This window comes from Musa acuminata, chromosome BXJ2-9 (assembly GCF_036884655.1).
Source record: "Musa acuminata AAA Group cultivar baxijiao chromosome BXJ2-9, Cavendish_Baxijiao_AAA, whole genome shotgun sequence".
Taxonomy (NCBI): Eukaryota; Viridiplantae; Streptophyta; class Magnoliopsida; order Zingiberales; family Musaceae; genus Musa; species Musa acuminata.
Window position 1 is genome coordinate 5741147 of NC_088346.1, and position 14121 is coordinate 5755267.

The 14121-nt window shown below is 41.6% G+C and overlaps 2 protein-coding genes across 2 annotated transcripts; both read left to right on the forward strand.

Moving 5' to 3' along the window:
• The first annotated feature begins 880 nt into the window (after positions 1-880).
• On the forward strand, positions 881-2620 carry LOC135624000 (PI-PLC X domain-containing protein At5g67130-like). The gene is made up of 7 exons (XM_065127468.1): positions 881-974; positions 1068-1190; positions 1275-1412; positions 1648-1746; positions 1848-2151; positions 2247-2470; positions 2555-2620. Exons 4-7 carry the CDS (start codon positions 1666-1668, stop codon positions 2618-2620), a joined length of 675 nt encoding a protein of 224 aa, XP_064983540.1. The 5' UTR covers positions 881-974; positions 1068-1190; positions 1275-1412; positions 1648-1665.
• Positions 2621-3711: 1091 nt separating this feature from the next.
• LOC135622796 (U-box domain-containing protein 26-like) lies at positions 3712-5426 on the forward strand. Its single transcript, XM_065124980.1, has one exon. The coding sequence runs from the start codon at positions 3833-3835 to the stop codon at positions 5093-5095; it is 1263 nt and encodes a 420-aa protein (XP_064981052.1). The 5' UTR covers positions 3712-3832; the 3' UTR covers positions 5096-5426.
• The last annotated feature ends 8695 nt before the right edge of the window (positions 5427-14121 follow it).

Below are 14121 nucleotides of genomic sequence, written 5' to 3' on the forward strand. Positions count from 1 at the left end.
GTTGGCATTTCTATTTTAAACGTTTGATATTTCATAGGATGGTTGCCATACTATAATAGATGCAATGTGTACTACCTTCATAATATACAAAATATATATTTATTTATTTTTATCCCTTAGAATGTAAAATTTAAAATAAAAGTATTATTTAAAAAAAACTAAAGTTTTATCAGGTATATATAGTTTTGGGTTATATATATATATATATATATATATATATATATATATATATATATATATATATATATATATATATATATATATATATATATGTGTATATATATATATATATATATATATATGTGTATATATATATATATATATATATATATATATATATATATATGTGTATATATATATATATATATATATATATATATATATATATATATATGTGTATATATATATATATATATATATATATATATATATATATGTGTATATATATATATATATATATATATATATGTGTATATATATATATATATATATATATATATGTGTATATATATATATATATGTATATATATATATATGTATATATATATATATATACATATATATATATATATATATATATACATATATATATATATACATATATATATATATACATATATATATATATACATATATATATATATACATATATATATATATATATATATATATATATATATATATATATATAATTTTGCTAAAGAACAACATCTATATAACCCAAAGTTCTCAACTATCGAAGTATCCCATTCTTCCATCTCCGAACGAGAGAGAGAGAGAGATAGATGCTGCTGATGATGATGGTATGTGTTCCTGTAATTTAGCCTACGCCTCCCCTCTGTCTTTGTCCCTTACTCAAGTCTTGGTGTCTACAGGGAAGCTTGAGAGCTCTGCGGCATCTGGTAACGTCGCTTCCGCTGCTGCTGCTGCTGCTGCTACTATGTCTCCTCTCTTCGTTTTCCTCGGCCGCTGAGGTTCGTAGCGATCCCTCTGCTCTTCTTCTCCTTCTCCCAGTCTCTCCTCCTGACCTTATACGTATTTCTTTTCGGTGTCTCCGCAACACGAAGCTTGGTGAGACCTGCTTGTTCAACTCGGACTGCGACCCCGGTCTACATTGCGAGACATGCTTGGCCAACGGCAACTTCCGGCTCAGGTGTACGCGGGTCAAGCCCAAGAGTCCCATAGCGGAGGTCCTTAACTCCCTCCTCATCTCTTCCATGTATGCTCCTCCTTCGCCCACGGAGATGTGAGTTCTTCACCTTGTGATGTGACAGGGCGTCGGGCTGCCGTTTAATAAGTACGCTTGGCTGACGACTCACAACTCGTTCGCCCTACTCGGCGCGCCACCGTTAACCGGAAAGCAAAATGTCGCCGAGAAGAACCAGCAGGACTCCGTCACCGAGCAGCTCGAGGTAAACGCCGTTGCCACTTTCCCTTTTCTACTGCTCCTTGAATTCGCTTCAAACATCGAAATGTAGACACTTCTTTGAGGTGCCCAAACTTTATATGCTTCTGCTCAATGAGACGACATTATATGTATATATATTCCAAGACAAACTATTATGAGCTCAAGAAAGCTATGAACTGGTGAAGGAGTCTCAGTGCTCTATGCTGATCTCACCCTGTTTGGCTGTGACGTGATTTCAGCACGGTGTTCGGGGATTGATGCTGGATATGTATGACTATGACTCCGACATCTGGTTGTGCCATTCCTATGAGGGCAAGTGCTTCGACGCCTTGGCCTTCGTGAGTTCCTAATGCCACAGTACTCTATATATGTCTTCCTTCATTTCCTTCGCCTCCTTTTCGCTCATCTTGAGACACACCGCTTGCATGTGCATGCGCAGCAACCTGCCGTCAATGTGCTCGGCGAAATCCGAGACTTTCTTGAAGCGAACCCTTCGGAGATCATAACGATCTTCATCGAAGATTATGTCTCGTCCCCCATGGGTCTTACAAAGGTTTTCAATGCTTCTGGGCTGCTCAAGTACTGGTTCCCGGTCTCAAGCATGCCCAAGAACGGAGAGGACTGGCCTCTGGTCAGCGAGATGATCACCCCAAACCAGCGCCTGGTGGTATTCACCTCCGAAAAAACCAAGGAAGCCTCCGAGGGCATCGCATACCAGTGGAGATACGTGGTAGAGAACCAATGTGAGAAAGCGGAAGCACTGCATGCTCAAGCTTCAACTTCTCAGACCTTCTTCTCTCGACTGCATCCCTGAAGAGTTGTGCTTATGATGTTGCAGATGGAGATGGAGGAATGGAGGACGGCTCATGCCCGAACCGAGCCGAGTCCCTGCCAATGGACACGACGTCAAGATCGCTCGTTCTGATGAACTACTTCCCCTCCATTCCGTACTTTTTCACTGCATGCAAGCACAATTCTGGGCCGCTTGAGAGCATGCTGAATACTTGCTACAGTGCGTCCGCCAATCGCTGGGCTAACTTCATTGCTGTGGACTACTACAGGGTAAGTGCAGCCTGCCATATATGACTCTGGGATCATCTTTTAGTAGTAGCTATCTCGAGGCGATGATTCTGTTCCTCTTTCCAGAGAAGCGATGGAGGTGGAGCCGCCCAAGTTACAGACCTGGCGAATGATCGCATGCTCTCCAGTTGAAGTATGAGTGAGTTATATGAGAGGAGAAGCTATGTTGAAGGTGATGCATTAGGTTCCCACAGCTTTAATGGTGTCCTTGGAAGGAAGGGTGATGATCCATTTGATGTTCCTATCAATGTGTAATAGATTTCTAAATAAATGATATTATTTTATGGAAATATAGAGTCTCCTAAAGGAGGATTGAAATGTCATTAGAAGGTACATGATGCTTTTAAGACCACTTTCACCTAATATAATTACTTCTATCTAATAAAGAAAAAAAACCTCATGCTCTTGAAGATTTCTAAATTTGGCAAAACTTAATGTAGAGAAATATATGGGCGTTTTATTATCTACAGCGCACGCAAATGCCGATGAAGGGATCATCACCGTCCGCTTGACTCGTGTTTCGTCAAGCGCACCCCCTGCCGTTGGATCGGCCGACATTTGATCAGATCCAATGCAGTGGCCTTCCGAACCTTGGCCGGTCAAATTGACCGCAGTCGGCCCACCAGCTGTCAACACGTGCGGAGGGAGCGCGAACACGGTTACCGATGCATTCCTGCCGGTTTGACCGCGGACATGCCCCGGGCCCAACGCATTCTGGTGGTCCTCCCTTCGCCTTCGCACGCGCACGCCTGCTGCCGCCCGACGATTACGCGACACGTCACCCGTGTTTATTCGTGCGTGCGCGCCTCCCCTCCTGACACGCTCGCGCAAGCCGCGCAACGATGTTACGATTGGCTGAAGCGGCTGTGTCCTGTAACGGGGTCGGATAAGGCGTCGGGGGACGAGTCCGTCCCCCGTTTAATCGGCCGAGTCAATTCCTCTACGGCGTCGTCCTCACGGTTCACACTGGCCACAGGCTCTGCTCACCTGTCGGCTGCCCAGATGTTTGACCGCCCCTCGTTTCCCCACCCCCAGTTCCTTTGACTCCCCCATCAGAGCCGTCCATCACTACGAGTGCGATTCCCGTCCTTCGTTGATGAACGATTGTGATGAACGGAAACTGCCGACATTTCACGTCAGTGTGACCCCATCCCACCGTTTGATGCGACACGTAATTAGGAGACGCACGTGCGGAGGCGAAGCATAAGAGCAGTTCGACCCGCACGCCTCCTCTCACCGTGAAGGACGCCTGCGTAAAGCGAGCAAAAGTTTGCGAGCTCCGCTCGATTCGTCGAGGGGACGTGACAGGAAAGCTTGGAAGGAAGGAGGGGATTGAGATTGGCGATGCCGGGGAGCGTGGCGCCGTTGGATCTAGCGGGAGTGACGATACCGCACCACTTCCGGTGCCCCATCTCGCTGGAGCTGATGCGGGATCCGGTGACGGTGTGCACCGGGCAGACGTACGACCGGGCGAGCATCGAGTCGTGGGTGGCGACGGGGAACACCACCTGCCCCGTCACGCGCACCCGGCTCACCGACTTCACCCTCATCCCCAACCACACCCTCCGCCGCCTCATCCAGGACTGGTGCGTCTCCCACCGCTCCCTCGGCGTCGAGCGCATCCCCACCCCCAAGCAGCCGGCGGACGCTCCCCTCGTCCGCTCGCTCCTTGCCTCCGCCGCTGTCGGTAGCGTCGCTTCGCGGCTCGCCGCGCTCCGCCGGCTCTGCGCCCTCGCGCGGGAGTCCGAAAAGAATCGCGCTGTGATATCCACCCACGAGACCCGCTCGGCCCTCCTCGAGATTGCGTTCGAGGGAGGGGAACAACCAGGGTGCTCGGACGCGGACCAGCCAGCCCTGGAGGCCATGGCGGTGCTGTCCATGCTGCCTTTGTCGGAGGCTGAGAGCGCGGTGGTGGCGACTCGGCCGGAGAGGCTTCACCGACTGGGGGAGATTGTGAAGGGACACCCGTCGTCGGAGGCGCGGATCAACGCCGCGGCGGTGATCGAGTCGGTCGCGACGGGGACGCGGTCAGCGGAGACCAGGGCCACGATCGGGGGTATGGACGGGCTGATGGGGGGGCTGGTGGCATTGGTGGAACAACCGGGTAACCCGCGGGCGGTACGGGTGGGGATTCGAGGGCTCCTTGCGATGTGCCTAGCGAAGGAGAACCGAGCCCGGGCTGTAGCGGCCGGTGCGGCCACGGCGGTGGTGAGGAGGATGGGCGAGCTGTCGTCGAGCGATTTGGAGCGAGCGCTGGCAACGGTGGAACTGCTGTGCCGTGGGGAAGGGGGAAGGGAGGCGGTGGTAGCGGGGTGGGGGGGCGGGGCGGCCGCGGTGGCGGCGCTAGTGAGGTTGATGGCGTGGAAGGCATCGGGAAGGGCTGCGGAGCACGCAGCGGGGGCGCTGGTGGCGGTTCTGGGGGGTTCGGAGGCACTGCAGAGGGAGGCGGTGGCTGCCGGTGTGGTGGCTCATCTGCTGCTGATGGTGCAAGGCGGGTGCTCCGACCGGGCCAAGAGGAAGGCGCAGCTCCTCCTTAAGCTCCTCCGCCCAGCCTGGCCCTATCGCGACTTCATTGCCAACTCCGACGACTTCATCCAGGCATTCTAAAAGCTCCCATCTTTAGGAAAGCAGCTCCTCTTCTCTATTCTGACCTGCAAACTTCTTCTCTTTCATTAGCAATTACCAAAAAGAAAAATCTAATTGATTTCCTCCTTTTTCTTTTCTTTTCTTCTGTCAAAAGACAATATCCATCTTTATGTTGGATTCTCTCTTAATCAGAGGGTGAATGGTGTGAGATGGCGCGCTGGGATGTCCACTGTGGAGATAAATTTTGGTGTGTGCTTGGTTTGTGGTTTGTCCTTTGGATTGGGGAGGGTGGTTTTTCCTATGTAAATATGGATTTTGGGTTGAAATGGATGGACATATGACTTGACTATAATTGCATTTCTTTTGCTATCGCAAAATAATTTCTCTGCTGATGTTCTTCATGGTCTCTAATTTCTCACTTATTTCTTATTATTGCTTTTGGAAGTTTTAAGTGCAATCAGAGACAATGAAGACAGTGGAGGAAGAACAAAAGCTGCTCTACTTTGCCTGGCTGATACAGAATGGAATGTCATATGAAGCCCAAGATATGAAGAGTGACAAGTGTGCTTATCATTGAGTGTCTCATCTTTTTTACTGACTGCAGAGCAAGTTGGGTCTTGGTGATATCGGGTTAACCCTTGAAGGTATGCCCTTTACGCTTGGATAAAGATGATGCACTATGCTGGATTTTGGGTAGCTCTTGTATAAAATATTTGCATGATCATTCTGCTTTTTCATGGTGGTTGTAGGAATTACAATCAGTATCAGAAAAGAGCAGAAAAAGTAGAGTAGGCTACAACAGATTCTTGGGGGTTTTGGACCCAGAGTGAGTAGGTTCAACTTCAAAAACACCAGAGTACTTTAAGATATTAATTAGAGAACTTGATTAGAGCAAAAGTTTTGAAAGGAATGGGATCATGGAATAGAATTATGTTGGTGCTTGATGCTTCCTTCCATTGTCTTCTTCCACCATCCTTGAATGCAAAATTGTCTGAGGCATGAAGCCAAAGACCACTGAAGATGGCAAAAGGAGGAAAAGGAAGGGAAGGGGCTCAAGAGACCAAAGAGAAGGAGTGGCATGCTGTAATCGTCTGATCCACAGCTTTGTTGTGGTGGTCATCACATGAAAAAGGATAGGTTGCTCCACTGGGGTCACATGGTTGGAATCCTCTAATGAGTCCAACCCAAGTGGCTGTCACATGAAATGGAGGAGCCTTTGTCCCTTCCTATCCTTTTTCTAGGACATGAAGCTTGTGCAGGTCAAAATATGCATTTCAGAGATGGTCCCAGTGATTCACAAAGGGAAGCCATTTGGGTCCCTGGATCCTTTTGTCTGTGGTCCTAAAGGTATGATGGAACCATTGAAGCAAAGTCAAGGATGGACATATCAAAATCTACATTGTTCTAGGATGAAAGTTGGGAAATATTACTGTATCTAATTTGTTCTTTCTCTGACACATAGAAGTTATTGGAACAAAACTTGACCTCTTAGAGATATGTTTTCCCTAAGTGGCTTTATAATAATTATGTTCAAGTATCGCTTCCTATCTCTCTTGTCCTCAAAATGTGTAATGAAGAGCAGAAAGGTGCTTGTGTTACTGAGAGAGAGCTTTTAGGTGAAATTGGAGAAGAGACTTCTTGCTTGTGAAACAAGGTGGTCATTTTGTTTAATTGCATGGCACTATTCACATGTTGGTATCAGGTTTCTTTTGGTACTTGTCCTTGAGCCATACAAAGTGTGGTAATTTAGCTTGGTTACAACTTCAAGTAGGATTCCTTTAGCTTATAGGATGCATGTCATGGTAGAGAAAGTTCTTAAAGTTTGATCATGGATTCATTGTGTGTTGTTAACCCTATTGCAGTGCAATAAAATGCAATATATATATAATACCCAATGTGAAGTTCTGTGTTTCTCCATTTCTTGTTCTTACACTCTTGTTTTGTGTCTTGCAACTTTGGGATTGCAGGTTATTTTGTCTGTGAGATTAGTTTTGCCCAGGAGCTCTCAACAATAGCAGAAGATGCACTCATGTTTTAGTTTATTTGAATGAGGGGGACACAGTTTGTTTTAGTAGCCTGATTAACAATTTTGCTATTGACATAATTATCGATCCGTAATCATACCTTCTGTGATCAATTCTTAAGGTTATACAAAACTGAGGACTAAGTTTTCTTATATTCACAATTTTCCATTTAGCAAGTAATAGCTTTAGACATTTGTAGTTCTCTTCATGGACATTAAGCATCTGTGTGTGTGTGTGTGTGTGAAGCAAATATGATCACATATTCATCACCTTCTTTTTTTTTTTGTATTGTATTCACACATGCTATATTCTTTTTTTTTTGTAAATAGAGTCAAAATAGCTACATAGAAATCACAGTGATGTTTATATTCAAAATTCGCTATTAAAAATCTTATGAACCGAAAAACAAATGTTGTTGATATGTTACTATTCATTATTGTTCTTGCATGCAAAAAAAAGTTTGGAGCAATTTAATTGACTTGCCCTCTGTATCTAAATAATTGCTTAAAATGACAAATCCATCCATGCATTCATACACAGGAGAATTATTGTTTGATATGATTTTCTTTATATTAATAATATTTATTGTTTTTCTCTACTCCACATTTATTTCACTTTGTTTGTCATACATATAATCCACAACATTTTCCTTGTAAAACAATATCTGCATCTTGTAACTAAATTACAAGGTAGATTATTGTTTTCTTCAGATGGGCATAAATGATTTAGCAAACAAAATCTATATGCCACAGAAGTCTGTCAAAATCATTACAAATTTTATGTGTTCATAGTTTGACTTGAATAATAGATCAACAGAAGCACTCCAAGGATGATCCCAATGACTCACAAAGTTGAGTCACTTGGGTCCATGGATCATTTTCCTTGTTTGTGGTCCTAAGCTGAGATGATGATATCAAATACTACAATATATCTAGCTTGTTTGCTTTGATAAAGAAATGGTGGGCAATCAAATCTTTCTCCGTAGGAACTCGACAAGACCACTTCCATACTCGTGTCAATTCAAAGTCTAGCATAAAGATTGAAATAAAAGTTTGAATGATACATGCGCGACTTCAATTCATATGCTGGATTTGGATGCTGGACTTATAACTTGATAAGATAAGATAAGATGTATTAAAGATAATGATTGGGTACTAATTAAATATTTAAATATTGATATTTATACATATTCAAATCTTTGGATATTGATTTTGATAAAAATAAATATTTAAGATTTTATTTTTAATCCTCCCTCCTCTCATCGCAAAGCTGTAGTATTTTACATATGTTATGAGAAGATAACTCCATCAGTTTCGATGGCCTCATGAGAAGTATGAGAGAGAAGCGAAGAGGGATAACTCTTTGCGGGGATCGGAGATACAGCAGTATCGAGGTATATGATTCGGCATAAGCAAATTGAATAAAGGTATGTGCCTTTTTTTGTTATATCTAAAATAGATTAAATTATAATCTTTAGCATTAATATTTATGCATTATTGATTTATTTATAATTGGTATCAAAGCAATAGGTTAATGATATCTAATTATCTTAAATCATAAAAGAATATTAAATCAACATGTGTAATTAGATCTGTTAATATTTTGAATCATTGTTTTAATCTTGTATTAACATTATTTTTAAATTAATCCAATATTTGATGTATAAGTCTATCCCTTCGTGCTCCTTGCATACTTACGAACTATGTAACATGAGTGAAATGACATTAGAAAACATACTTGTTTAAATCGTGAACTATCGTTAGTAACATGTTGTCATCGAAGGTGCAATGATTGGTCACCAGTCATTAAACTTGTTGGGGTGTGATAACTTGTTGTGTGTGGTGGGGTCATCGTTGTTGTCGGATGCAACAAAGTCAATTGAAAACCTAATATGGTCGCCAACTCGACCATGGGGAACGACTGCTTTAGGCCATAGCGTTGTTGCATGCGATGATACTACGATGAGTGACAACCTACTATGGTTGTTGGTCTTGTTAATGTGCAACGACCCTATTATGGGGGGTGCTGCTATTAGCAATGGCTTGAGTGTCATGAGAGTAAAAGTAGGATAGTTAAAGGTTATTGAATAGCGTTTCAAGACTATTAATAAGTTATTAGCTAACACATTGATGAAAGAGATAATTTTAACTCAATATGATGACACTAGATGAATTAGAGATCATATTCTATATGGTCCATAAAGTTGCAATGCTCAACACCTTGGGCATCAATGTTAATGAATTATTCCTCATGCAATTAATTTTTAATTCACTTTCTTTATAATTTAGGTCATGAAGAAGGATTGCCCAAGATGCAAAGCTTTGTTCAAAATATAAGGTAGAACGTTTAATTTGTATGTTTTGAATCAAACATTATTGAATTTCTTTCTAATACTTAGTAGATAGATTTGGGTGCTTCAACACATATTACTAATAACATGCAATGATTCCTTTTAACTCGGAAGTCAATAAAAAATAAAAATTTCAATGTTATAGGGAATCATCTCAAAATGAAGGTGATAGCAATGACAACTTGCTTGATGGATCTTGAAGATATTTTTTTATGTTTCTTTAATTTCTAAAATTTTAGATTTTATTTTTAAATTAGATGAATTAAGATATATTTTTTCTTTTGATTTTGAAAAACTTAATATATTTTATGATTCAATAAAAGTTAGTTCTAAAATTTTAAGTGATGGTTTATATAGAATTAATTTGAATCCTAAATTTAAGAAAACTTTAACAACCTTACAATTGAATGTTGAAATAAAGCATAGTTTTATTAATAAAAATTTCTTTGTGGTTTAGATATTTGTGTTAGGATCGAGAGCACTAAGAGGGGGGGGGTGAATTAGTGCAGCGGAAATCTTTCAGCGATTTTAAAAAAAAAACGAAAGCTGCGTTCGTCCGATAAAAACGATTTCGATGTAAAGGCCGATTCTAAGATTACTTAAGATTAAGCGCAGTTTACGTCCAAGCACAGTTTACGTCTAAACGCAATTTGCGTCTAAATACAGTTTGCGTCTAAACGCAGTTTTGCGTCTAAACGCAATTTTACGTCTAAACGTAGTTTTACGTTTAAAAGAAGTTTACGTCTAAAACGCAGTTTTATGTTTAAACACAGTTTGCGCAGTTTACGTTTAAACGCAGTTTTACGTCTAAACGCAGTTTGCGTCTAAACGTAGTTTTACGTCTAAACGCAGTTTTTCGTCTAAACGTAGTTTGCGTCTAAAACAGTTTTAAAGGGATCTAAACTCAGAGACTAGTTCGTAAAAGCGCAGAAAACAGTTTTGCAGAATCAAAACGCAAACGTAAGCTGATCGTACGAAAAACACAGATTTACGTCTGAATGCAAATTCGAAAAGGTCAGCACTTAGAACTTGTTCGTAAAGGCGCAGAGAGCAGTAGTTATGTAGGAGGTTTGCAGTAATGATAAGGTACTCGAAATAAACGCAAACCAGAGATTTAGAGTGGTTCGGTCAGTCTTGACCTACTCCACTTGGCTTCCTCCTCCGACAAGGTCACCGACATCAACTAGCTGCCTTCCTTCAATGGGCGAAGGCCAACTGCCCTTTTACAGTTTCACTCCTTTTGACGGGCTCAGGAGACAACCCTTACAGATCCTTTCTCTCCTCTCTTTACAACTCAAGACTTGAAGAACAGAAAGAGGAGAACTTTTGGACTTTACACAAATTTGAGCTCTTAGAATCACAGAAAAGATCAAGAATTCATTGTGGATCTTTTTCTTTCTGTGCTGAATGGGTGGGGTATTTATAGGCCCCAATCCAGTTCAATTTTGGAGCTCAAAACGATCAAATCCCGGAATTCCGGGATCAGGCGGTTGCACCTCTTGACTGGAGAGGTGGCACCGCCTGGCAGAGTTCGAAGACTGAGCTCAGGCGATTGCACCTCTCTGCCAGAGCTCGAAGACTGAGCTCGATGGTTGCACCGCCTGGCAGAGCTCGAAGACTGAGCTCGGTGGTTGCACCGCCTGGCAGAGCTCGAAGTCTGAGCTCGGTGGTTGCATCACCTGGCAGAGCTCGAAACTGAGCTCAGGCTGATGCACCTCTCTGCCAGAGCTCGAAGACTGAGCTCGGTGGTTGCACCGCCTGGCAGAGCTCGAAGACTGAGCTCAGTGGTTGCACCGCCTGGCAGAGCTCGAAGTCTGAGCTCGGTGGTTGCTCCGCCTAGCAGAGCTCGAAACTTGAGCTCTGGCGGTGCTACCTCTTGACAGAGGAGGTTGCACCGCCCAGTCTCGCTTGGAGACTGAGCTCTGGACGGTTGCACCTCTTGGCTGGGGCGGTTGCACTGCCCAGTCTCGCTGGGAGACTTAGCCTGGGCGGTGCTACCTCCCTGCCTGGGCGGTTGCACCTCCCACAGCAACTTGGGTCCGAATGGGTTGAACCATTCGACCCAATTTGAGTTCTTCAGGGGCCCAATTGCCCCAGGATTAAGCTAATGGGATCACCTCCCATTTCTAACTTAATCAACGTGCTAACTACGATTAAATCTAAGACAATTTCTGCAGCTTTGCTTCGGAACGTCAATCGCTTCTTCCGGCGAGTTTCCGGCGAACTTCCGTCGATCATCCGATGAACCCTCGGTGATGCTTCTGCAGACTTCCGGCAAACTCCTGGATTTTGCGACGATCCACTTGGCGAGTTCCGACGAGCTTCGCTTGGCAAGCTTCCGGACTTCTCGGATCTGTTCTTGCAGAACCTCCGACGACCGTCCGAACTTTCGTCGAACTCTTGAACTCCCATCGTGATCATGATCTTGACTCCGGCGCAACTCCTGCTGCTTGTCTAACTTTTATCGTAGTTAATCCTGCGCATTTATCTCAACACATAGATTAGACAACAAATGACAATTGACTTAATCATCAAAATCCGAGATTCAACAATCTCCCCCTTTTTGATGATGACAATCAATTGATAATGGAGTTATCCTTAACTCCCCCTATCTATATGCTTTAGTTGAGATAAGTCAACCTTGAATTCAAGACCTAAGAATTCAAGTGACGTATTGATAAGTTAGATCAGTTAAACTTATCAATACTCCCATCATGATGTATCTCTTCAGGAATGATGTCAAAGCTTGACATGCATCATCAAGTTTGTATGATTGTGTTTGTAACTATTCATCATGTAATTGAACATTATCATTTAAAGCTGCGAAGGACTATTACATGATGCACACATATTATCATTCTAGCAAGTTTGCATTTACTTCACAAGATAGGATATCAACTTAAGACATAATGCAAACTATAGCACACGTTCATATATCTCTTGATGATGCAAGGATGGTATAACCTTCATATATCTCTTGATGATGCAAGGATGGTATAACCATAACATTGTTTATAGCATCACTCAAGTATTTGTAACTATGACATAGACATGATCATGGCAGTGTTTATCAATTCATATGTTTCTCCCCCTTTGTCATCAACAAAAAACATGGTAATTGTGATATGAGGAAAACAATATTAGCAAGCTTATAGAGGAATTTTACATAGATTACTTTGAAAACTTCTTCCCCCTTTTTTGTTATAATCCATTTTACCCGCAAAGATATTACAGGATGAAATACATACACAGGAATCACTTTATCAGATTTATTTCAGAAACTTATTTTTCATGAAAGTGTACGAATAAATCTGTTTTATATCATTCGAATAAATAAGATTCATTTGAACAAGATTTTGTTACAGATATAAATATGGCAATCAAGTGATCTGATCATTCAATATAGTCCGAAAAATAATTTTAACAAATTCATCTATTCGGACACATCAACATTCCTAATTCTCTTTTAATGAAATCAAATTGTTCTTCACTTAGTGGTTTTGTAAAGATGTCAGCTAGTTGATGTTTCGTATCAATGAATTCTATGATTACATCATGATTCGTAACATGATCTCGTATAAAGTGATGTCTGATATCAATATGTTTTGTTCTCGAGTGTTGTATATGGTTTTTTGTTAGGCATATTGCACTTGTGTTATCACATTTAATGGGAATGTTTTTGAGATGAACTTTATAATCTTCTAAGGTATTTTTCATCCAAACAACTTGTGCACGGCATGCACTTGCTGCAATATATTCAGCTTCGGTTGTTGATAGTGCAACCAAGTTTTGTTTCTTAGATGTCCAGGAAACAAGGGCATGTCCTAAGAATTGACATGTTCCTGATGTGCTTTTTCTATCTAATCTACAACCAGCGAAGTCTGCATCAGCATAAGCAGTTAACTCAAACTTCTCTGATTTTGGGTACCATAATCCTAGATTTGTGGTACCATTAAGATACCTGAGTATTCTTTTAACTGCTTTGAGATGAGATATCTTAGGGTTTGATTGAAATCTAGCACAAAGTCCTATACTAAACATTATGTCTGGTCTAGTTGCAGTGAGGTAAAGTAAACTTCCTATCATACCCCTATAGGTTTTTTGATCGAAGCTTTCTCCACTTTCATCAATTTCTAACTTAGTGGAGGTGCTCATAGGAGTGTAAATAGCTTTTGAGTTATTCATATTAAACTTTTTAGTAAACTCATAGCATATTTACTTTGGCTAATAAAGATGTCATTGCTTAGTTGTTTGATTTGTAGACCTAAGAAGAATGTTAATTCTCCCATTAGACTCATTTCGAATTCACGACTCATAGTTTTAGCAAAGGATTCACAAAGAGATTCATTCGTAGAACCAAAGATAATATCATCAACATAAATTTGAACAATGAGAAAATTATTTTCAAAGTCTTTGATGAATAATGTAGTATCAACCTTGCCTTTTATGAAATTATTTTCAATAAGAAAGGAACTAAGTCTCTCATACCACGCCCTTGGGGCTTGTTTTAAGCCATAGAGAGCTTTAGTTAATCTAAACACATGATTAGGGAGGCTATTATTTTCAAATCCAGGTGGTTGTTCAACGTAAACTTCTTCGGAAATAAAGCCATTTAGAAAAGCGCTTTTAACATCCATTTGAAATAACTTAAAATTATTGTAACTAGCGTAGGC

What these genes read in the sequence shown, in the direction of transcription:
- LOC135624000 (XM_065127468.1), top strand. Translation starts at nt 1,666, where the DNA reads ATGCTGGATATGTATGACTATGACTCCGACATCTGGTTGTGCCATTCC. An exon ending in ATACGTGGTAGAGAACCAAT is followed by an intron (nt 2,152 to 2,246) that starts GTGAGAAAGCGG and finishes ATGATGTTGCAG; the next exon opens with ATGGAGATGGAGGAATGGAG. An exon ending in TTGCTGTGGACTACTACAGG is followed by an intron (nt 2,471 to 2,554) that starts GTAAGTGCAGCC and finishes TCCTCTTTCCAG; the next exon opens with AGAAGCGATGGAGGTGGAGC.
- LOC135622796 (XM_065124980.1), top strand. Translation starts at nt 3,833, where the DNA reads ATGCCGGGGAGCGTGGCGCCGTTGGATCTAGCGGGAGTGACGATACCG.